Below are 25,193 nucleotides of genomic sequence, written 5' to 3'. Positions count from 1 at the left end.
GTTGAATTGAAAATTAGAAAGATCTAAGCAAGTAAATAAATAACATTACATTTTAAAAATAATAATTGCAATATGGAAACAAAGTTACCGTATATATTCACTTCTCCTTATATGGCCATCAAAATTGATAGAATCAATGAAAATTCTTAAGTAATTTATTGAAATGTTTGATTATAATATTGATTAATTTTTCAATTACAGTAACTTAATTAATTGAAAATGGCAAAGAAAAATAGTCGATTCATGTCAGTAGTCGGTAAATTGATGAAACATTTTGAAAGCTATATAGGTAACTACTTACTTGCAATGAGAATTTTTATTTCATTCCGTTTTCAGTAATATTATGAGGATTTTTTTCATGAATATTACTGCCAAGCAGTGCTAGATTTAAACCGGTGCACAACAGAGCTGAACAATATTAGTACCTACCTCTACCTAGGCATATATTCAGCAGTTTAATTTCATCCCAGTTAATACATTTAAGAGAATTTAAATCCTATTCTAATCCTGTATATGTTATGTTTGCTGTCTTTCAACTAAAACTGAAACATGAAAATGAATCGTCATCATGATATAAAATACTATTGACCTAATGCTGATGATTTTTATTTAAACCTGACACAGGAAAAATTTCGTTTGAATAGTAATCAAAATTGATACAAATTGGCCAATTTTATTAAATAAAGAAAAAAATTTCCGGGGGAAGACTACAGTATACTCCCTTCCACATGGGAGGCATTCCATACCCTCCCGGAGCATAGCTCCGGTACTTTCTTGTGTCAAGTATCAAATAATTAACTATGCTTTTTTAGATTTCTATTTAAAAAAATATTATGCACATAATTATATAGCCTACCTGTATGGGCCTACAATATAGAATGCAGTTATTATACAATATATTGTATCTTATCGCTCAAAACGATGAAAGATTCAAGGCTGCTACCGTACTCCTTTAAACCAATGACCGCACTTGAACTGGCTCTGCTTAATAATCGAACCCCACCTTGGAATAATATTATATCATATCCATCAAAAATATTGATATATTATATCCTTTCCATATCCACATCATCATTATTTCACATACTGTACCCGCTCTTTCGAGGAACACGTTCAGTAAAAAACTTCCACAAAAATAGGAAAACAGACTATCATAAAAATTTTTAATTCTTAATAACGTATAAATCATTTGCGCTCTTTATTTATTGTTTAAAAAATTATATTTTAGTTTTTTATATCGACATCTATAAAATTATTGAATAAAATCTCAATGCCCATTGCAACTTCAAATTCAAAATAATTAATCACAGTTATATCTATGCAATTGTAAATAAGACAAAAAAACTCACGTCCCTTAAAATAAGAGTGCCGTCTCTGGTGGATGTGCTGCCACATTTCCACTTGTTCGTCAAGTAAATTCAAGGGCTCATTTTCGAGCTCGGGATTTAGCTAAGTTCTAGACTTTAAACAGCTGGAGCCAGAAAATTGGCTTTCCGAAAAAGGGCGTATTCGTAGTTTTTATGCTAATCTTCATTTTCTCATTTCTATAATTATTGGAGACGTTTATTGCCTTGACGAAATGATACATTTCTAAATAATTCAAAATAGGTAGCTGAAACTTTACACTATTTTCTCTTTATTTTATTTTGTGTTCAATTTTATAGTTTTTCAAAATTTAATTTAAACGTGGACTACGACGACGCCCCGTTTCGGAAAGCCAATTTTCTGACTCCAGTTGTTTAAATTCTAGAACTTAGCTAAATCCCGAGCTCAGAAACTGGCCCTAATATTTTATATTTTCAAATCACTCCAATTATTCCAGTCCGTTCATTCCATTCAGCTGTATGTATGAGTGAATTAACGAAGTTGATAAATTGTGACCCATTAAAAAAATATGATTCCACCTCTTGGCAGGATATAATTAGCAACGTCCCGTCCGAATCCCTCCTCACAGGGATAATAAACCGATTTTCAGTAGCCGCTACCAGGTCTAGTAGACGCCAAAAGTAGATTTAAATAATAACAATAGAGTACTTAAAGTGAGAAAACGGAAAAAATGACATGAATTCAATAATTATAATAATAATGCTGTTTAATTCATAAATAGTAAAAAATAGACTCAATTACAATTTTACGATATAATTCTAAACAAAAACACTTATTTTAGAGGCAAAATAATCAAATTGTTAAAAAAGATCACCATTACACTACTTCAACAAACAGAGTGCCCCAATATTAGATTTTATCAACTTGTAGGTTATACAATTCAAGAGATTTAGGTTATTACTGAATGACCCAAAAAGAATGGTCGGCTTTTAAGTGACTATAACTAGAATAATTTCCAACATACATCTTATTTCTATATATTATGAGCTTGTTCAATTGTCTAATTTCAGAAAACGTCATAATTAACAAAACTGCTTCAAAGTCGTCGACGTTCCATTAGGTGGCGTGATTATCTTTTGGCCTTTGTTTGCCGCTCTTCCTTTACAGTATCACGTATGTTAATTATGACGTTTTCTGAAATTTGACAATTGAACAAACACAGAAATATAGAAAACTAAATGTATGTTGGAAATTATTCAAGTTATAGTAATTTAAAAACCGACCATCCTTTTTGGGCCATTCTGTATCTTACAACAACACACAACGTTCACATTACACATAAGGAACTAATTTTATCATCGGAAGAAACATAAATTATCAACCATACTAAATTAGGATATTTATTGAGAACAATATTTTCAATAAGTCAAAATCACACTGATTATCCAGAAGCGAAATGCTAGTTGCAATTCAATACAGAAGTGGAATTAGTGTTAATCTAGCTCTAGAAGATCCACATTTACGAGTAACATTTTGAATGAATAACGCAACACATTGAAAAAACTGGTTATTTATATAGTAATCAGTCTGCTACTATTTACATTTTATTTTACATACTACTATATTCATTTCATTTACATTTATGACAGACTGGCACACTGTCAAACGAGAGAAGGAGGTAGTAATTTCAAGCATCTTTTAAAATGAAATGTTAGTAGCAGACAGATTACTAAATAAATAACCATGTTTTTCAATGTGTTTCGTTATTCATTCAAAAAAGTGTTGATTTAAGTTTCATTTCTTTACAAACTAAAACTTCAATCAGCCGCCATTTTTGGTAGAAGTATCATAGAACATTTTTATTGATGCCATATTTCTAGTTTTAAAAAAGTATTTAAAATGATGTAGCACAAAATGGGTGTTAACAATATTAGAGTTACAACCCCTAAGTCACCCCCTTCCTTATGAGGGGTTGAAATTCAGTTGTACGTCAAAAGGTAGAGTATTCGTCCAATAACTTATCATGAAAGTTACAGTATTATAACTACAACAGTCTCCAACTTATTGAAGGGTTCCCATACATTATGACTTACTCTGTATAAATACATTTTCAACTCAACTAACTTAGCTACCTTATATGATATGTGCAGAATAATAGTTTCTTCGTGTAGATACCTCTCCAGCCGCTTCCAGTAGAATGGGAAATTATCAATTTGAAAAACAACTTCCTCACTTTACCAAAAGCGGCCCAGAGAGCCTTGTTTGTCAGTTATCTTGTTAACAATAAGTTAATACAAAAGTGGTGAGTCTTTTTTCCTATTACATGAATATTAATTTCATTTATTGACTGATGGAAATATCGGTATGGATCGCTAACGATTTTTCATCACTGTATAAAAAATATTATTAGAAGTTCAATTCAAATTTATGTTTAAGTAACTTGAAAGTAAAGCAACTAGGAGACATAATTTTAGGGCCGGCCTCCGAGCTCGAGATTTAGCTTAGTTCTAGACTTTAAACAGCTGGAGTCAGAAAATTGGCTTTCCGAAATGGAGAGTAGTCATGGTTTTTAAGATATTTATTTTCTCATTTCTAAAATATTGGAAACGTTTTTTCTTGACAAAATGAAGCATTCCTAAATAATTAAAATAGCTGAAACTTTACACAATTTAGTCGTTATTTTATTTTGTGTTCAACTTAAGTGTTTTTGGGAAATTTAATTTAAACGTGGACTACGACGAGGCCCCGTTTCGGAAAGCCAGTTTTCTGACTCCAGCTGTTTAAAGTCTAGAACTTAGCTAAATCCCGAGCTCGGAAACCGTCCCTTAAAATATTTTTATGGTAAACTTCATTCGCATTGATCTGGCAAAAACCCATGCATAATTCTGGGTGATTCACAACCGGACAAAGATAATTCAAGAAACATAAATTCGGGTTGACCGTCACCTTTTCAAGTAATTCATCTAGCACTTCAATCTCAAGGGTTTACTATAAAATGAGGATTATTGACATATCGGAGATGTTATCAATTGACTTATTATAGCATGGTAATCCAAGTCTGAGCAGAAGTAATCTATGATGAAGCCTGGTGTATAGACTAGATTTTTTTTAAGATTTCGTCTTGGAGACTTCAGCAGGGAGTATAAGACAAGTCATTCTTATGAATACTCAAATTCCATACAGTACAGAACAGTCAAAGTGTATAAATCACCAATCCATACGGAATAGTCAAGTGAAATAGATGGTGATGTTCTTGGTTGTGTGGTATAATAGCAAGTTCCGTTGAAGCGGCGACAAACCAGTTCAACTGAAACAGGAGAAAAAAGCGAGCAGAAACAACAGCAAAATACCAAGGAATAATAAGCTTTTAATGAAATTTGTTATTACTTCATTACAAGGCATATAAGTGCTGAAATTATTAAATATTGAATATGAAAAATATTCAATATATAAATATTTCTTGTACCGGTGGAGGGTTTTATCATAGCCACCTCTAATACAAGGCCCCGGCCTTGCAACGTCGCAGCGTAGGCCTAGAATCTAATACATGATTGGTGAAAAAGATCAGCTGGTATTTTAAAAAATCTTTTTACCAATCATGTATTAGATTCTAGGCCTACACTGCGACGTTGCAATATCGTAGGCCGGGGCCTTGTATTAGAGGTGGCTATGGTTATTTATAAGCCTCTTCAACTCACACCGTACATAAAATTATGTAGCTGAGAATCTCTCTATACGATGACTTAGTTAATTTTCCAAAATATGAAATATATAAAAATGCATGTGGTTCGATAGACATTATACTACTGCTGTGCGAGGTATATCGAGGGGGTGTTTCTTCTCTTCAATAATATTTTCTAAAATTATACTGCTATGAAATCTCTTTTGATTGGTTTAGGAGCTTATAGTGACAAATGCACAGATTATTATCATTATTCAATTGTCACCTAGTTAAGCAACTAGCAACTACGAGCCAGGAACTTCAATGAAAAATATTCATAAAATTCGACTTCAGGCTTATTAAACTAATCAAAACTAATAAATAGAATCATGTCACATTTGAAATTTTCAAACAAAACAAAGTTATTCAGCAATCAATTCAGGTCAAGAAGGCATATTCAATTTTTAATTTCAATACTTGGGAACTTGCTAACTTGCTGCAACTATTGTAGGTTTGGGCCTCGGTCATTCTATGAAACTGAATTTTGAGCTATAAGCTTATAAGAAAACAACAAGAGTTTGGCACTCACCATTTTAACAATTTAAACTTGGACTCTTCAGAAACACTCACATACGATTTAAGAAAACTCACTATACTTGAGCTCACACGCACAAATTATTTCCTGATTCTTCTCTTACTAACTCTATAAAATTTGATTTCCTATTTATATAGATAAAAATTACTGATAACTGAAATTTGTCAATTTGTCCCTCTGAATGGGAAATTGACCCATTCAGAGGACCGAGGCTTGCACACCGTTACACGATGTTTTCCGGTAACGTCTCAATTAGGACTGTGGCCTTTTCACTGAAAATTATTCCCCTTCCACTAGCGTTGAGCATAACTTTCAGTGGAAAAGCCAAAGCTGCAAAAAGGTCAACATTCGTAAAATTCCCAAATAAAGAAGCTTTTTCGACATGAAATTGAAATTGTATTTGAAAAATGCACGAAAATTGCTTTAATTTCGACAACTAAGCAACAAGTTAGCAAATTCAATAAAAACATGGTCAATTCTCACACTAAAAACTCAAGGTTCAACATAAGGTAAAAATCAAAGTTCATTCAGTTCAATAACCTGCAAAAGAATATAAGATACACAGAAAAAAATAACTACAATTATATCCACTCAATATCACACTATTACATTTCAAACAATATGAGTATGAAATATTCACAATACAGACAATTAAAACTTACAAAACTACAATATGAGATATCCAAAAACTGTATAAAGATTTCCCTTTTGACACTGCCAACTGAATGAAATTTTGTGAGTTGTGATCACAGTAGGAAAGAAATAATTCTTGTTAGGATGTAGTAAGCTTAATGAGCTCACCCATCATCTCTCGTTCATCACTGCTCATATATTTTCTATGATATGCACAACCATTCTATAGTGAGGTCCACGTTATAATGGCAGTGGAGAAAGATAGCAAAACAACGTTGCCGATCCTCTGTCTTGTCAATGCCTTCTATAGACGGTTGCTAATACAGGTTTATTGATATAATATTTAACTTATTTCTTGTTTGAAATAATCAATTTTATTTTATTAAGCACGAAATTATATTTTCCAATAATTTCATACTGAATTTTAATGATGAAGATGAAATATTTTGTTAATTTATTATTAATTCTACATTGTTAAAAGACGATCTGGCAACAGAGTAAAGCGAGAAAGAGATAGCGCTATTTGCTTTATTGAATGATAGACAAGGATAGCAATACCATTGCTAATCAAACACTGCCATTATAACGTGGACCTCACTATAGGAAGTTGTATGGTCGCTGAAGAGAATGAATTATTATTGTTTGTAAGCAGGATTATACCAGGGTCATCTTTTTTAACCTCCGATCTCATATCATAAGACACAGACGAGCGATAGGGGGGCAACTTTCACAGAGCTCAACAGTTAAATATCATTCCCACCAAACGCCCTGTGATCCATGCGGCCAGAACGTGAATTTTTGTCAAGTTATAGAACCACAAACATGGCCGCCTAACTTGAGTCTGCTGCCAAGTGCTAGTTACGTAGCGTTATTAGTTTTTGCAAGCAAAATGCAAAAGTTCAGCATAAATCTGAAAATTATTTTAATAATGTGTGGTTACCGGAAATCAGATGCATTTGAGTACCAAGTACTAAATGAAGTAACGTGAGTAATCAAAGTATCGTTTCTATTGAATACGTTAAGTAGTGAGGGATAATGGCTGCATCAAGTAGATGCTTAATACCAACATAACAATATCACTGAAGAGAGAAAGAAACCGAGGATTAACGTGCCGTTCGTAAGATTTGGAGCCAAGCCATATGAGGCGTTTTTCAGACGAGTCGACAGGGCAGGAAGCTCTCAGATTGACTGATTGGGTAGGCGTTCCGGAATCAGCTGATAATTAGCCAATCGGTGAGCTTCCTGCCCTGCCGACTCGTCTGAAAAACGCCTCATGTGGCTTTGCCCTTGGATCGTATGGATATATTGGAATATTACGCTAAGAAAGCGGACCTCAAACATAAATTCGGCAGACATCTCTAAAAACATATGAGTAAATTTGTAAATTCTCATTTGAATAAGCTTGAGATAATATGTCAGCAACAGACTAAAATTTTTAAAAATAGTTTTTTAAACAGACTATGTCTAAACCCCAACAAACCGACACTGTTGGAGTGTGTGACAAGCTCATATGAGCATCATCCGCAATAAAAAAAGCTTTCCCTGAAAAGGTAATCTCTCATTTTTTGAAAGTTCCTTGGCACCTACGTTCTCATGATTTGACTATCCCAGACATATTTTTTGACGTATTGTCGTTTGAAAACAATGAACGAAAATTTCGACAATCAATATAATGTGATGAAAACGTAGCCTCAGAGAACAGTGGAAAACATTTTGTTAACAGGAAGGACGCCGTCTATGCAAAGTTATCAATACGACTTATTTTTCGTTATTCTATATAAATTCCGATTTTATAGGGTTGCGTAGTCGATCTCATTACTGATGTTCAATTGTAAGTCATTAAAGTTTTTCCCATTAATGTAAGTTCAGGTTGAGTAGAACTTTTAAAGTTATTGTTAGAGCTTAGCAATTAATTAGCAATAAAATAATATCACGATAACTCTTTTTTGAAACTCCTTGAAATCATTAAATCAATATATCATGAAATAGACATTATTTTATTACTTTACAACATTTAATTATTTTGATGCCATTTACTTTATTTTTAATATTGTTGTTTAGCCTATGTACAATTACTTCATGGATGAATTTTCTGAATGAATCAGCATCAAAATGAGATTGCAGACTTTCACCTAACAAAAGTTTGTGGGAATAAAAGCATATGAGTGGTCCACAGTTATGTCCATCTTTTTGTAATACATGTGGTGGAGTGAATGGAGGGGTCCACTCTTGAAGATTGTCTCCTAACAATTTACTTAGAACAGTTTGACATTTGTTCAAAAGATATAATTGGGGATTCGACATGTTATCCATGTTGCAATGAAGAGGATCAATGAACAACATTTTTCTCTCAGTGACTTGAACTGCAATGAGAAACCAGTGTTGGTTAATACAACAAGGTAAAAATATTTGGCTGAAAGCTTTATAGTCTATTTGAGGTAATCTATTTATACAGTCATCAACGGAATTGTTGGGTTGCATAATGATGTCAACCTCATATCCTCTTATTAGTAAACTATTATTATTCATATTTGTTATTTGAATACGGAGAAAAGCATCAATAACCGAATCGTATAAATAGCCTCTAGTAAAGTGGTTTTTAGTGAATTTCATAATTTCAATCTCCTCACGTTTCGAGATGTTAAAATCTAAGGACTTGAGTTCAAGATCAGAAACAAAGAAATCGTCTATGACTTTTTTCTGAACTGACGCTGCTTTAAAATCAGTTATGGGATTTGTGAAAGTACTTTTTTTATTTATTGTTCCTTTTTGAGCAATAAGTAATGGTTCTGGTTTCTTTTCAATATATGATTTGTTTTGGGTTGTTCTGAAAATAGTTTGTTGATTCTCTGCATGCAACTCTTGATTTGAGCTCAGCAGTTCACTTTTTGAATTTTTAATAATGCTGATATTAGGTTTCTTTAATATTGACCTACATTTTGATCGGTTTTTCAAAGTTCTGTAAAACCTTGGCTGCGGTACTAACTTCCTATTAGGAGAAAATCGAATCTTCATTGGTGGCATTTGGCATATTGTATCACAACTGATTTCTACATTACATTTTTCAGAAGTAACTTCATCAATCCCTGACTGTTCATTACTAATGAAATCGGAAAACTCATTAAAGCCTAAATCACAATGCAAATCACTAATACTTAAAGAAAACACTCTATGTACATGTACACATAAATTTGAAATGTCGTCACAAGAGCAACTGTAAAGGTGGGAACAAAGGTTTGAACACGACATATTTCCACATTTATAGAAGCAGTGGTCAGGGATGTTGCATTCGTGCGTAAGCTGCGTAACAAAGAACTTCTTACTACCATATTCTTGAACCTCCCAAACCCTATCGGAAATCTTATTAACACTATCAGGTGAAATTTTCATGCCATTCTTGTGACGGTGATCAATCTTAACACGGAAGTCTACGTGTGGCTCACTGAAACGTTGTTGCTGTAGAACAAGCCATCTTTCGTTTTCCATGTCATATAAAATTTCAATTAATTCATGCACTCTCTTATTGGACATACGATTGAGCCTACGTTTCAATTTGCTGTGATATGATTCTAAATACATATTTGTGTCGGTATTACCGTGATAGAAATTGCGATAGCACATGGCCCACTTCTCTTTTTTTGGGAGATATTCATCTAAGAAATATTTTTTAAACTTTGAAAGTTGAGGGTTTTCGAATTTATTAAATAACTTCACTAACTCAGCTTTAAAATCGTTCTCGTTTCTCTTATTTATCATTGCCATTAGATTTTTCTCAACCATTTCTCTTAGACTTGGGTCACTGATTTTCTTCACACAATTGGACCTGAGAGCTCTCTTCACGTGCCACTCACATAACAAATGTCTTGTATCCTTAGTGAAAACAGTTTCGACGGCATTCCATATACTTGAGTCATTATCCGCCATTACGGCATTAACTATCAAATTCGGAATCCTCTCTTTGATGCTCTTAAAGAAAATCTCATAAATTTCTTTTCTCAAGTGACTTGTAATTAGTTGACCTACAATAAATCCCTTTTTGAACTCGTCTGGAACAAGTATGTTAACCAAATAGAATCCATACCGGTTAGTATCGTGGGTGGCATCAATACAAACAATTGTTTTTGCCCCTTCTTCCATCTGTCTCAATTGGCGTTCGGTTTGGAATGCATAAATGAACAAGTCATCGCTGTATGGTAATTCATCATATCCTTTGTCACCAATTAAAGTTTTACAATTTTGCGGCTTATATGCTAAAATACACCTTCTTTCGCTGTCACTCATGCCGTCAACATGATTTTTCAAAAAAGTGGCATCATCGCAGTAGCCTCTCTTCTCCTGTAATAAATTGTATTTGTAACGCAATATCTGTCGGTTAGTCATAAATGATTCTTTTTGGATAGCGGCACCAACCATTTCATCATTCATAGTGAATTTCTTTCTTATTTCATTTGGATCAACTCCATCCTTTAATGAACTCTTCACTGCCTTCCTCGTTTCAGGGGACCATCGATGATAAATCAGCGTTTCCGGGCCACATGGATGTGAGTGTTCAGATGAATATGTTGCCTCAACTTTTCCATTCTCATATTCTATCACATTTATTCGAGAATGGCACTGTCCTCTTGGGATTTGACCATATTGTCTTCGACGAACTGTGCTTCTGGGAGTTTGAGCACGGGTGTTGTTAAATATGCAACTGAAATTATGATTTTTCACATTTCCTTTCAATGTTGATGTACCTCGAACTTTTTTGAATTGCGATGACGTTCTCCTACTTTCATTGATCTTCCACTCTTCGAATTCAAACATTGAGTCAAAAACTAATGTAACCTGTCGATTGTCACACACTACACAACATGATTTATGCCGATAGAAAGCACATTCATTATCAAACTGAACATTTGCATAACTGCAATAGGATTTTTCTGTTTTCTTCTGTTCTGCAACATACCTTTTCTTATGATTTGCGAATGAATACAGTGTTTTAAAAACTACTTTGCAATCTTCACAAGTGCGATGGTAGGAAGAACCGTTACAAATTTCTCTATGTCGAATAAACATTTTTTGAAGTTTGTAAGAATTGTTGCACAATTCACAAGTGAAAACGGGGGGTTCATTGGGAGTATGGCAACGTTTCTTATGATTTACAAAAGAGCAACGTGATTTATAAATCTTCTTACATCTATCACATTGTTTAGGGTAGTCTCCACCGTCACCTCCACCATTCAAAAGTTGCTTCAATTGAAGCTGCTGGAAGGCGCAGGATTTATTAGGAGCAAAAGGATAGGCTTCACGAGAAGGAACATAAGGAGGTACTCTTTCAACACCAGCAATTTTTGGTGATGTCTCATCACATTTCTTTCCCTTGCTCTTCATCGTTCCAGCCAAGATCTTTTTCATAGCCATAGAATTCCATTCTTTGGCCTCATTCCAGTCGTATTCAGTATTATCATTCTTCAAAGTTATTCCCCTTCTTTTCTCATAAACAGCATTCAATTTTCTCTGCTTCTTGTCAGATTCCTTCTTCATCACTTTCTTATTGTCAGTCAAATTCCACTTGGACCCAGCTCCCCTTCTTCTACGTCTTCTCTGCTTGGAGGAGCGAGAATGATTGAGGGGCTGAGCGCAGCTGGCATCTGATGAATCATGAACAAGTGATTTATCAGGAATTTGATCTCTTGCAGATTCATTACTGCTCTCATGCGATAAGGAAGGAGAAGAGCTTCGCAGAGTTGAATATATACCTTCATACATGGAATTGATCTGGCTGGAACGATGACGAGACATGGAAATTCGGTGATGTCTTCCTCTGCAAGTAACCAGTTGGTAACCATCAGGATCGATTAATTTGGCAGGAGAAGGAGATGAAAATACAGGTTCAATAGTGACCGGCGGTCTGGGTTTGGTCACTTTGGGTTGGATTCGAGGATGAGAGGATTTCGGTTGAGGTTTTGGTTCCTCAACTGCTTCATGTAGAATGAGCGCATCACGGTATGATGTAGCATCATCATCAATTGTTGATGTAGCAAGAGGGAGTGGAGCGGAGGGCGTGAGACTGGACATTTGTTTCGGACACAAAGGAGGAAAAGCCAATTCATAATTAAAGAGAGATGGAAGGTGAGGTGGACACTCCCTTAATCTACTGCAAACGCTAGAAATAACATTACCTATTAAAGCGATGATCCCTGCTCTTTGTAGGTGGAGCCCGTCTTTGGAAAGGAGACCTGTTTTCACAACATTCAACGAGTCCATGAAAAGTGAGTTGTTGTTGATGACGTGACAGCGTTCGATTCTGTGGCAAACAATAGCATTAAAATTATCAAAAAGACCTATTTGCTGCATTTCCAGTCATGAAAATGATTGCATTTTTGTAATCCTTTTAAGAGGTTTAAGAGAGAAAGAGAAAGAAGGGAGAGATATTAGAGTTTTTTATTCATGTAAATTACAATATCTTCTGATTACTTATACTCGGATTTACAATAAATGACAGTATAGCTAATTATTCAACGATTGTTTCAAAATATTTATGTGAATGAAGATTGAATGCAATTTGAATATTGATAATATAATATTGTAATGTAACTACGGTACATAAAAGGGTGATGTTTCAACAAAAAAAGGGAAAAAAGAGTATTATTATTAATTATTCGTTGAATAATTAGCCATACTGTCATAAATTATAAATTAGTGTATAAGACTGAATAAATTGTAACATACATTGATAAATAACTCTAATATAATCTTATCTCTCCCATTCTCTAAATCTATTTTAAATTGTAATTTATAAAACATCAATGAAATAAACAAATTGAGGACAAACAAATCCAATTTATAAATCGAAAAAGTCAATGTAATAGTTTTTATCGTTTCATTGTGGCCTTAGAGACGAATTAAATTCCAATGATTATTTGACAGAGTGTAGATCAGTAGATGCTCAAGAAGGTCTATAAAACCAAGTCAAGATCTATCAAGGTTTCTATAGACCTTGCTCATAGTCAATAGCCTACATAATTAGTTGCTAAAACACACTAATAAACATAATAGGAAACTCGTGATGATGCATTGACTTTTATAACTTATTAAGATCTTATTATTTCTATTTTATTACTCATCAAGATCAAGATAGAATTTATAATGATATGGAATGAGAATGTGATTTCAAGTTTTGAATACTTGATAAGAAAAAAATTAAATTTCATCATAATTTTTTGAGGATACGTTCAGCACGATATAGTTAATTGAATGAAAGTTTTTTCTCAACATGTAAAATTTTGAGAAAGTTTTTAAATGAAAAAAAATCAAGATAACTTAGTTCAAGGTATTTTGAGTATTTTAAACTACTACAAAAATTAATATTTTCAGAAAAAATGTCTTTACTTCAACAAAACCTAGAAGTTTGAATGTGTCCACGAAATTCAATCAATTTATTTATTTCTCACCGAATTTGAAATGATCTGTTTCAAAAATTTAATTTTTAAGCGCTCATGCATCAAACATTGTTATTCAGAAAAAAGTTTTCGTGTGAAACGTTTCTATTTTCATTGCTTGATAGTGTCCAAATCCAAAAAAAGCTTTCAAAAATATTACCAGTAAAAGATTTGTCTAGTCTGTCGCACAGCCGTGACTGCGTGAGGTCATAGAACCATTGGCCTTGTTATAAGTTGTTGATGAGGAAAACAGACGTCACAGATGACAATAGTACAATATAAGTGTGAAACAGTTGACACTTGATCTAATAGTGATAAATTTCTCCTCTTCGATCTCCTCTGAACTGCTCAGTCAAATGACGCGTTATTGTAAGTGTTCACTTACAATAATTATTCAGATATGAAACATTCTTAATAAGAAATTTCACTGTTGATCAACTACATACAGAGTGTTAAGGCTATTTTCCCAATACTTTGTCAACTTTATAGAGGTTCAACTTAATAGCCCGTGCAGGCTATTTGCTGATACTAATTATTACTTTGTAAAATTCATATATCGCTTTAAACGTAGAGCATAATACATCTACTGAAAATAAATTTCTCTTCTACAATTAAATACCAATAATAAATTTCGACTTTCTATCGCCAAGGGCTTCCAAGATTGGAGTTGAACTACTAAGTGTGATAATCTGTAAAATTGAATTTTACTCATTGCTTATGCGACGGAAATGCAATGAGATGATCATACACCGGGCAGGATTCAAATCCACAACCATAGACAACAATAGCAGACTCAATGTGTGCTTGTTTCTAGTTAGCTGAAATTATGAGAAATACTTTACAGAAGCATAAAATAATAAATAAAGTACTGCCGACCAAGGAGTCGGAATACATACCTTGAAATAGCAAGTGTGACGAGATAATTGGTCCTTCTCGCTTTCTCATTGAGAAAAACAATGTTCTCAGCAGACATTTTCGACCCCGAAAAGCCACTCACTGCTCGAGGAAGAATTGATGACACGTAGATACTACTATCGGGATTCACACGTCTGATGTCATCGATCAATTTCTCAAAGCGTCCGGCAATAGTGCTAGGTGCATCTCCATCTGACAAATTGTTTGTACCCAAGTGTAAAATGATGTGTTGGTTGTGCTTAACTGCCTCAGGAACACAATCCACATCTTGTATTTTGCGCCCAGATTTCGAGTCCACACCAACCTACAACAAAAGATGAATTTTGTTATTGACAGTCTGTTACGAACAGAAAAGTTGATATACTTTGCATGTGCATACTCCCTTTGTAAGGGTGACCATTTTAAGAGCCATCTTAATCCCATTTATGAGTTTAAAAATCGTTTCCCGGAACCCACCTAGAACTGTAGATCCATCTCTCATAATCATGATAAATAAACAAAGTGTTTCAGATATTGTTGCTGGTGAGATGTTGTGATATCTATCCATAATGAAAACACTGGGATGTTGTCAAAAAACATCTCTAATGTATTTTTAAATAACAAACATGAAAATGAAATTTATTATCCTTTTGCATAGCAAAATTTTTACAATAAAGAATCTCTCTCTTAGAATTAAAGTGGCAGCAATTGTGTATAGGCGCTGCCAGTGTCATGAGTCTTAGTTACATAAATTAAATACTATATAGTTGCTATTTTAAAAACTTAAGCAAAGTATTATACGGCCATTGCGGTACAAGTGTATTTTAATGAGTAAATAATGATAAAACATGATTTAGAAAAACAAAACAAAAGTGTTATTAAGTTTGATAATAATGAAATAATACTCCTATATTGATTAAGTATGAACTAAGGTGAAAAATGTAAATAACTATTAAAGAATCAAGAAATTTAGAAATTGACCACGATTTTCCTGAACTAACTAATACCGTGTCGTCCGCATAACAGAAGATTTTTCCATTGAAATCGGCATCACATAGGTCATTCACAAATATTATAAAGATAATAGCTGAAAGTACTGATCCCTGTGGGAGTCCTGAAGTTACATTTGAAAAAGAACTACATGTATCATTAATTTTTGTACATTGAACTCTATCGCTTAGAAAAGATTAAAACCATTGTAGGGCCACGCCCCTTACCCCCGTAGATTCCAACTTATTTAAGAGAAGACCATGCTCAACCGTATCATATGCTTTTCTCACATCTAAAAATAAAGCATTTACAATGAGACCATCATTCACATTGTTATATATAATTCTCATAAAGTCGACTAGGGCACGCTCAGTATTGAAACCTTCACGAAAGCCATATTGGTTTTTACTGAAAAAATCATATCTGTTTAAGAATTTTAATAATCTGGTTTTCATCAGTTTCTCTAATATTTTTGAGAAGATGGAGAGCAGCGCTATGGGTCTATAGTTATTCAGTAGTAGTTTATCTCCACCTTTGAAAATTGGTACGACTACTGCTCTTTTCAACTCAAAAGCTGTCATCTTCGGTGTGAAAAATTGTTCAATTTTTCAGTGTGAAAATTGTTTAATTATGGATAGATATCTCACCAGCAACAGTATCTGAAACCCTTTGTTTATTTATCATGATGTGAGAAATGAGCCTATTTTGAGAGATTATGTGAGATGAGAGATGGTTCACTTTTTCAGTGTGAAAATTTGTCATCTTCAGAGTGAAAAATTGTATTTTTTACACTGAAGATGACATCATTGGTGTTGAAACCTGTTTGTAATTTAACAATAAATTAGTGATAGTTTCGACAACATCCCAGTGTTTTCATTAAAACAAAGTGTTTCTGAAATGGACCGATAAACTTCGAGAGTAGGTAGTTTTGAAAATAAAGAACAAAGTTTCGGTAAAAATGTGTTTTAAAATGCTTAGCTGCCAAGAAAATAATGGAGGAAGAATGCATATTCAAATTATTAATTTTATAAATTTGTGGCAGCCTCTTATATACAGCTAGCTGGAAACTAGAATAAAACCAGTAGTATGAAATAAGTAGCTTCAGTGATAGTTGAGATAATGGGAAAGATATGTCAAAAACCGTAATTTTCCAAGGGTACAGGTATATAAGTAGGATGATCTGAACATTCGTACAAAAATCTATGCCAATACTAGGCAAATGCTTTACCTGAAGATTAGTGTAAAACCAATGAAACTAAACAAATGTAGTAATTGTTATTTAGTGATTTGTAAACGGTATCCTTCAGATAATGCTGTAAAATTACAAGCATTCATAAAATAAACAAATGTTGCAATAGTTTTTTATAGTGATTTGTAACCGGTATTGTTCAGATAATTCTGTAAAATTACAAGAATTTATAATAATTATTGTTTATTTTGATTTATACTGTTTATTACCTTGAACTCGCATTTGATTTTTTTCAAGTACAACTCGAAGAATTTTGTCTGGGAGTCACCAATGACCAGGCATTGGTCATTCGACATTGTCAATTTTTCACTAGACACTTCAACACTGTGAACAAAAGATCCAATTATAAAACTCATTGTAAAAAAATATAATATACAAGCCATTTATTTGTATCAACAGTTTCAATTTATTCAGTTGGCTGTACATTTTAAAACAACTTTACAATTTGTCTTTCTAAAATAATCTGAGAGGAGCGATCATCAATTGAGTCTTTCCAATAAAATCCCAATATTGAAATATTCAAAAATTTCCAATTATTAGCAATTACATTTAGAATTCACTATATCGCAGTCAATGGAGGCTCTTCTTAATTTCATATCTATGTTTTCCTCCAGTAGAGAAAATTTAAAATGTTGGTTTCACATTTTATAACGTTTTAAAGGTACGGTAATATGAATTTGATAAATCCAGTATTAAATTAATCGATGTTGGTTTTCATTGTATCGCTTTGTATCAATGTCAAATGCATTGTTTGCAATTCATCACTATTCTCTCAAGAATTAGTTTGATATGAATTTCATGATCTGAAAATTCAAATTTAAATGCTATTTGGATGACGTTTTTTTACAATAATTGTTACATTGAAGAGTCAAAGAATCAATTTAATCCATTTGGAAGTAAAACAGTGCAATTTGAACAGTGGATAGTCACTTCAGTTGCTCAATTAATCTCGGCCTGTGATGGAGGAAGTCATTTTGAGAACCATAACATTCTTTCCTATTAAAAAAGTTGCATTATTACTAGAAATGTTATTTGTAATATTTATTATAGGTACTGAACATTCATTTTTTTGATTATAGACATTAAAACTACTTTATTCTAGATCACGATAAAGGATAAATAGGGAATTGTGAGATGAGGATAACATCCATAGTTAAATTTAAATAGCATTAATTTGGAAGCTCTGATAAAATGATGATTGTGAACGGAACAGATTCTGGCTTGGTATTTCTTTTTCACGGTCAGTGAGAATATTAAACTTTAGAATAATTTGTTCTCACACACCTACATGTGATATATTGCTAATATTTGGTAACATTTGTAAATATTTGAACCAAATGAGCAACAAATTAATCTCTTTTCAGCTTGAAATTTTACAACTCATCAGGAGTAGTGTTATCATAATAGTGTATCACTAGTATGCCTACCCTTTTATTTTCCTTGTTCACTTGATCTGATGATACTCATCCCATTATCAAGTGTTTAAATTATAAAGAGTAATCAAACAAGAAAAAACACAACAACGCTATGAAAAGAAATTTTGGATACCGTATCCATTTTTTATAAAATAAGGATAATATATTTTTATTTATTTTATTTTTTCGTGGATACAATAAATATATGAGGGAGTCGAATACATAATATTTATATCATCAAACTTCATTGAAGAACATGAATATCTGAAACTAGAATTATCAAATTGTGATACCTTTGACTCGTATTGAGAAGGCACACTTCAAATTAATAAGTTCTGTGAGCAGACAACGAAAACCTGATTTTTATCAACAGCGTGGTTAAATCAAGAAAATTATTATATTTTCAAGAGTATTGAAAAATGAAAATTTAGATTCAGCGCATGTCAAAACAATAGATAAAATATAAAAACGCGTTGGCTGTTTCCCCTTCCTAGCGTCAAATCGAATAGCAAATACATAACAAAAAATACACATCAATGGATTTGCAATGAAAGTGGCTACATTAATTACTTGACTCATTTTTCTTTAAAATTATTTGCTTCGAAGTTAATCGAAAAAAAATCAAATTGCAAAACCCCTAAATTGTTACATATATATTATTTTATCGAGAAAACTGAATTAACTAATATTGTAGTCCATAATGCAACGAATCGAATGACATATGATAGAACTCTTTCCGATCAATGGTTATAGAGATAATTAATTTCCCGTGATTACCTGCACTTTACAACTTTGATGGGGGCTAGAGGTAAAAGCTCCAAGGGGATTTCAATTGGGAGAATGACCCTCTGGGAGGGTTCTATGATGGTGATGGAATGGTTCTAGGGATGGTGAAAGATTCTTAGATTCTGCTTTTATTTAATTTTCGGACCGAAAAAACCTTTATTGACGGGGCTACTAGAAGAAACAATAACATTCAAACCTATTACTGCCGCATTTTACATTACTGTTAAACCACAACAAACTGGAATTTGTCGATGAGCCTTTCTAGGTTTGTGACAAATAAATTAAACTCCTGAGGTTGTGATAAAAAACGATACTAGAACACCGTGAATTTATACAGTACAATTATTATTGCACGAGAATAAACAATGTGGATTTTAAATAGATTTTCATAAATTTAAGCCATGAATATGAAAGTTGATGTGAAACTGGTTAGTATGTACATTGTATATGAAAATTACAGTTTACATTCAAATTATATTAAAAATTTCATCATATTTCACAGTAAAAATAAGAAATGTATCTATAACATCTTGAAAGTTGAAAAAATTTTTTTATAGGAAATGGAAAACTATTATTGTCTCTTCACGTAGCAGAAGAGCAAAGAATAAAGGAATCCTCATTTTTTTAAGGAAAAAAAAGAGTCAGATAAAACACGAGACATTATTCGTCGGTAATCATAGTGATCACATTATTAGAATTACCATCTCATGAAACATTCATCAGCAAAGAACATTTTCGTTAAATTCAGTTCTAGCGTGATTAGGCATCAACTATTTACTTGATTATTCAAAAAGTATTATTGCTGAATATATATAATACGATAAGCATATGATCAAATTTACTTTTTCATGGCTAATCAATATTTTTTAGTACATGAAATGGAAATATTCTAGATAATAAGTAGCAAAATATGTTTTTTTTCAAAATAGAACCAGAGGTTATTTACTGATTAATTCATGAAAAATTACTAGCCTATATTACTAAAAAGTACAAATTTCATTTCGGTTACGTGCAAATCTGGCAAATGAAAATTTTGGGTTTACACTAGACTACAAGAATTATTATTCATAAATAATCTTACCTTTATGGAAATTCTGGATGAGAGTAGTATTAAGAATCACTAAAAGTAATAGTATTAAAAAATACTGGATGCTATAAAGCGTAGATAGTAGCTGAGCCTAGATATGTCTGCGCTGAAACAGTTGCCTTGAGCTGGAGCTAGAATAGGTAGTTGAAGATTCAATCACGAAGGTAGAATTCCAACTGAGGTGTCCATGCGAAAAGAAGGTTTCAAAACACATGTTTCACTTTCAGCCAAAGTCATTGTTGAGAAAGCGGGTCTTTCCCAAAAGCTTGAAAAGTACATATTGTATTAGCGCTAGTCATTTTCGAGAAAAGCAGCCTTTCACAAAAGCTTCTAAGTTCTGAAAAGATTCATTCCGGGAAAGTTGATACTACCTGGAATAGGATTACTGACCCTTTCTTTCAGACACCCAGTGTTGACAGATGTCATCCTTTCATAGCCTTCGTCGCATTCATTTCTGAAATCATTCTAGATAGTGTCGTCTTACTAAGAATTTTGTTTGTTCTATTTTACAGACAAGGTAAACCTAACCACTATAGAATCTATAGAATTGTATAAAACACGTTGAGACTTTACCCCATTCGATGAAATAACAGCATTTCCAAATCATGTCAAATTGCGACTTTCTTAAAATTTATAATTTAACCACAGAATATTGTGTGTAGAATACCATATCAGATATTCCAGTAGTCATAGCCTAGTGGTCCGAGCTATTAATAGCATGTATGTTGACACCCCATTCAGCCGCTCTCCTTAATTTTGAAACTCCTCAGAGGCCAAACAATTTTCCTCCTACTGATTCTGACAATAGGAGAAATAATTTTAATTATTTCTGATTAAATTTCACGCTTGAATTAAAATTTAATTTCCTTTCAATCCTGAAATGTTTTTAGCACTACTGGTTGAATGTGGTCTCAGTAGAATATCGGAAATGATATTCTACATACAATTCATTGGTTTAATTATAAACGGTAATATTGAATTTAAAGTCAAAAGTGGGCTTTCATATACCCTTCTACTAAAGTTGTCATGTTAAAGTTAGTGTTACTGACGAATGCAGATCAGCAGATGCTCATAGCAATAGTCACTAGTTCTAGCTTAAAGTTTCTAGAAAATTCTTAAGCAAATGGATCGTAATATCGACGGTTGAATGTTACGTTCTAAAATATTTTTTGAGAAGGAAATGTTCATGAACGTAATTTTACTCGTACCCTCACATGTATCTATACATGATTACATGTATCTATACCATCAACTCATTTCATGGGTGTTTATGCCTCATATACTTAATAAAATATTGTCACATGCAATGTTTACACTGTTCACATTATTATCGTAGTCTATCAGGAAATACAGATCCTTCAATCCTGAAAGAAAATTACAATAGAGTGCCCACTCATTCTGTCACTCACGATCTCCCACTCACTCTCTCTATCTCTCTCTCTCACTCACGATCTCTCTCTCTCTCTCTCTCACTCACGATCGCCCACTCTCTCTCTCACTCACGATTTCACACTCTCTCTCTATCACACTCAATTCCTGGACTGTTTGAAATGTTCAGTCACTCTCCAGTGAACACACACACACACACTCTCTCTCTCTCTCACTCACGATCGCCCACTCTCTCTCTCACTCACGATTTCACACTCTCTCTCTATCACACTCAATTCCTGGACTGTTTGAAATGTTCAGTCACTCTCCAGTGAACACACACACACACACACACACACACCTAACACACACACAATGCAACTATACAGTCATTGTTTAGAGAAGTGGATTTACCCACAGGCATTATTCCAGGAAAAATGTCCGACTATTCCTTCTAAACATGAAAAACTTGACAAGCTATTTGATACGGTTGTTATTGTTCAACGCCTACGTTTACTCATATGGTTGAAATACTCGAGAATTGAGACTATATTTTCAGTTCACATAGACTATATAGCTTTTTCTCATAGCTTAACTTAGAAGCATTTGGAGACATTCGAAATTGCAAAAATAATATTCAATGTAGATTGAATAAAGAATGATATGAAACATCCATAAAACATAATATCCAGAAACTTAAAGAAAACATAATTTCGAACAATATGTGAGCTCACTTGCCCAATGAATTTGCACCCACACTCTAAATTTATTTTGCACGTTTTTATTTATATGTAGTTAAAATAGCATAGTCATTGTTTATTAACTTTTTATTTAGATAAAAAATAGCCCGAAATAAGACTTACACGATTGAACACAATTAACAATCCAAAAAATTTTCTTTTAGAAATAAAGAATTTGAAGGGATTATATAGAAAGTACAGATACATATTAAACTTTATAAACGATAAAAAATGTTTAATTCATTGAACATGATAAATTGCGTAAGCTAATTAGGAATTTCCAAATGATAATCAGGCTCTTCGGTGGTTCATTCATCTTATCAGTATAATTTCGTCAATTTGTGTAGAGAATGCAGTTTTGGAACGATTTACGGATTGCAACCGCCAAACCATTAATGTCGGTAAAATGAGATGACCTGTCAAAAAAGATTAAAAGTAAGTAAAAATAGGCTATGTTATATTATAAACAAAAGCCAAGTTACAAGGACTGGATAAGTATTGGAGTTAATGGAGCTATAATATAATATAAAATATAATATTATAGAGCTATATAATGTCTCCCATTTACAACTTCTGAATTTCTCAGTAAATCAGAAAAAAATTATGATTGTTTTTTTTTTTGTAAGGATATAATATGCACTACAATAAAATTTAGACAAAACATAGACCCAAAAACAGCGTTTTTGTGAATTCTCAGCTTTTTCAAGAACTAATAGACAGAAATTCTAAAAATTTGATACAAAGGTTCAGCTAAAGCCCGGTGCATACTTGCGTCATTACTAGTCGTGGTTTTACAACCAGAGCGACAACAAGGTAATGGCGTTAGAGGTGCAAAAGTGTTAAAATGGCTTTGAAATTACGCCAGATATGCGTTTTCCCAACATTTTTGGTGTTTTTATTTTTTTTACTTTTTTGAGAACAAACGAACAAGAAACGTTAAAATTTGGTTAAAGGTTCAGATAGGATGTAGAAGTTTTGTGTCAAAGGACATCAAAATTTCGCAAACCATACGCCCAAAATTGGCGATTCTTCTCATCTTATTCGAGAACTAATGCAGAATCCTATCCTATCCTTTATGTTAAGGCTGTGCAAAGGCTAAAAATAAACTTTCTACTGGTGATATTTTTCAATTTTTTCGATATGTATATCATCAAGGTATAAAAATGGAAAAGTTTTCTCAAGAAAACATTTTTTTCCCGATCATTACTTTTTGAGATATGAGCGCCTAAAGTTTAAATTTTTGGAACAGAACATTTCAAATTCGGTAAGAGTTCAATCCATGAGATTCAGAGGATAAATTCTTCACGGTATTGTTAATTGAATAAAACAAAAATCTTTTAAAAATATCAATTTTTGAGAAAGTTATTCAATTACCCAAAAATGACCAAAAATAACTCAACTAGAAGTTATTTTAGGTCATTTTTAGTAAATTGAATAACTTTCTCAGAAATGTATATCTTCAGAAAATTTTTGATTTATTTAATCAAAATTACCATGAAGAATTCATCCTCTAAATTTCATGGATTTATCTCTTACCGAATTTGAAATGTTCTGTCCCAAAAATGCAAACTTTAGGCGCTCATATCTCGAAAAGTAATGATTGGAAAAAAATGTTTCCCTGAGAAAACTATTTCATTTTGATAGCTTGATGGTATACAAATCGAAAACTTTGAAAAATATCATCAGTAGAAAGTTTATTTTTAGCCTTTGCACGGCCTTAAGCGAGCAATTTCTGTATATATTTATTGGTTATTTATATGGTTATTTGGTTAGTTATTTATGTCCAACGGATCTCGAAAACGGCTCTAACGATATTCATAAAATTTGGAACATAGTAGGTTTATGATATAAAAATTCGATCGCACTAGGTCTCATTCCTGGGGAAACTCGCTGAAGGACATTAAAAGGATAATTCATCCTTGGAAAAACAGCTGAGACTTTCGTCGTCTGTGGATAATGGAAGTGAGTGAGCGAGTGCGTCTATGGAAAATCAAAATATCTCATCCCCGAAATTCATAGACTGACGTATAGCCAGCTGTAAAATATAATCACGATCTGAAAGATAAAGAAACCTTAAGGGTTTGAAAGGTGAAATAACTGAACATAACATGGTATATCATTCTAAATTGAAGTATATCAGAGTTTTCAAAGTTAATCATTATTTTACAGTTTTAAGTAATTAGTGAGAGTTATTTTTTATTCAATTTGGTTTGTAAACAATCTAAATTGAAACTTTTCTGTTTTCAAAAGTTAGGATTGGAAATTGGACCTGAATCCAAGTGTATGGAACATAACCTACTTTTTGGATTATTTATAGTATATGAATCAAAATTCGGGGACGAAACAGTTTTGGGCTGTGCATATTAATCCTTCCCCAATCATTTTAAAGAATTGTGTCTTGTTTATCAATAAATAAATAACGAGCGAAGCTCGGTGCCCTGATATTGAGTTATAATAGCTGCAATATTAGAACAATAGTGAACTCCTCATTATTTCTAGTGTATCAAGATCTTGATCAAAAAATTTCAAGTCGACTAAGATACAATTAGCCATAGTAGATAATTAAAATCTGTTGTGAGTTTGAGATTGCCGAATTTTGTAGGTTCCAACTTTATGAAATTTAAATAGAAAATGAATACCTAACGTAAGTCAATGAGTAGATAGAATTTTTTTTAACTTATAAAATTTGGTAAATAGTTGAAAATGATCACTTTTACTACTCATTCAGATACAATTATTTGAATATATCTGAACTATCCAACTAATTATCTATACAATAAAGAGAGAACAAAAACTTATAAAGTCAAGAGTTATTTCTTTCTTAAATGAAAACGGAATGATAAACAATAACCAATTTGGTTTCCAAAGTTGTAAAAGTGCATATGATGCTTTAATAAAATTTACGAATCCCCTCTCTGATAAAATAAATACAAATATGAAAACGATTGCTGTCTTTCTAGAAATCCGCAAAGCTTTTGACAAAATACCACATAATACATTGTTCGACAAACTTGAGTCCTAT

At 32.7% G+C, this 25,193-nt stretch overlaps 1 protein-coding gene across 9 annotated transcripts in view; it reads right to left on the bottom strand.

The window, feature by feature from the left end:
- Nucleotides 1-4,042: 4,042 nt before the first annotated feature.
- LOC111051939 overlaps nt 4,043-25,193 on the bottom strand; it is a 35,689-nt gene continuing 14,538 nt past the window's right edge. For 3 of the 9 annotated variants that reach the window (XM_039443331.1, XM_039443332.1, XM_039443333.1), the window contains exons 3-5: nt 14,539-14,861; nt 12,383-12,507; nt 4,043-4,633 (exon numbers count right to left, since the gene is read on the bottom strand). In XM_039443331.1, the coding sequence (XP_039299265.1) occupies nt 4,485-4,633; nt 12,383-12,507; nt 14,539-14,861 (597 nt within the window). In that variant the 3' untranslated portion in view covers nt 4,043-4,484. Of the gene's footprint in view, nt 4,634-12,382; nt 12,508-14,538; nt 14,862-16,984; nt 17,100-22,379; nt 22,588-25,193 lie in introns of those variants that run through there. The other 6 variants (XR_005573391.1, XR_005573392.1, XR_005573389.1 and 3 more) reach the window with 4 other exon arrangements.

This window comes from Nilaparvata lugens, chromosome X, assembly GCF_014356525.2.
Source record: "Nilaparvata lugens isolate BPH chromosome X, ASM1435652v1, whole genome shotgun sequence".
Lineage (NCBI taxonomy): Eukaryota > Metazoa > Arthropoda > Insecta > Hemiptera > Delphacidae > Nilaparvata > Nilaparvata lugens.
This window is presented reverse-complemented; position numbering and strand designations above follow the sequence as displayed.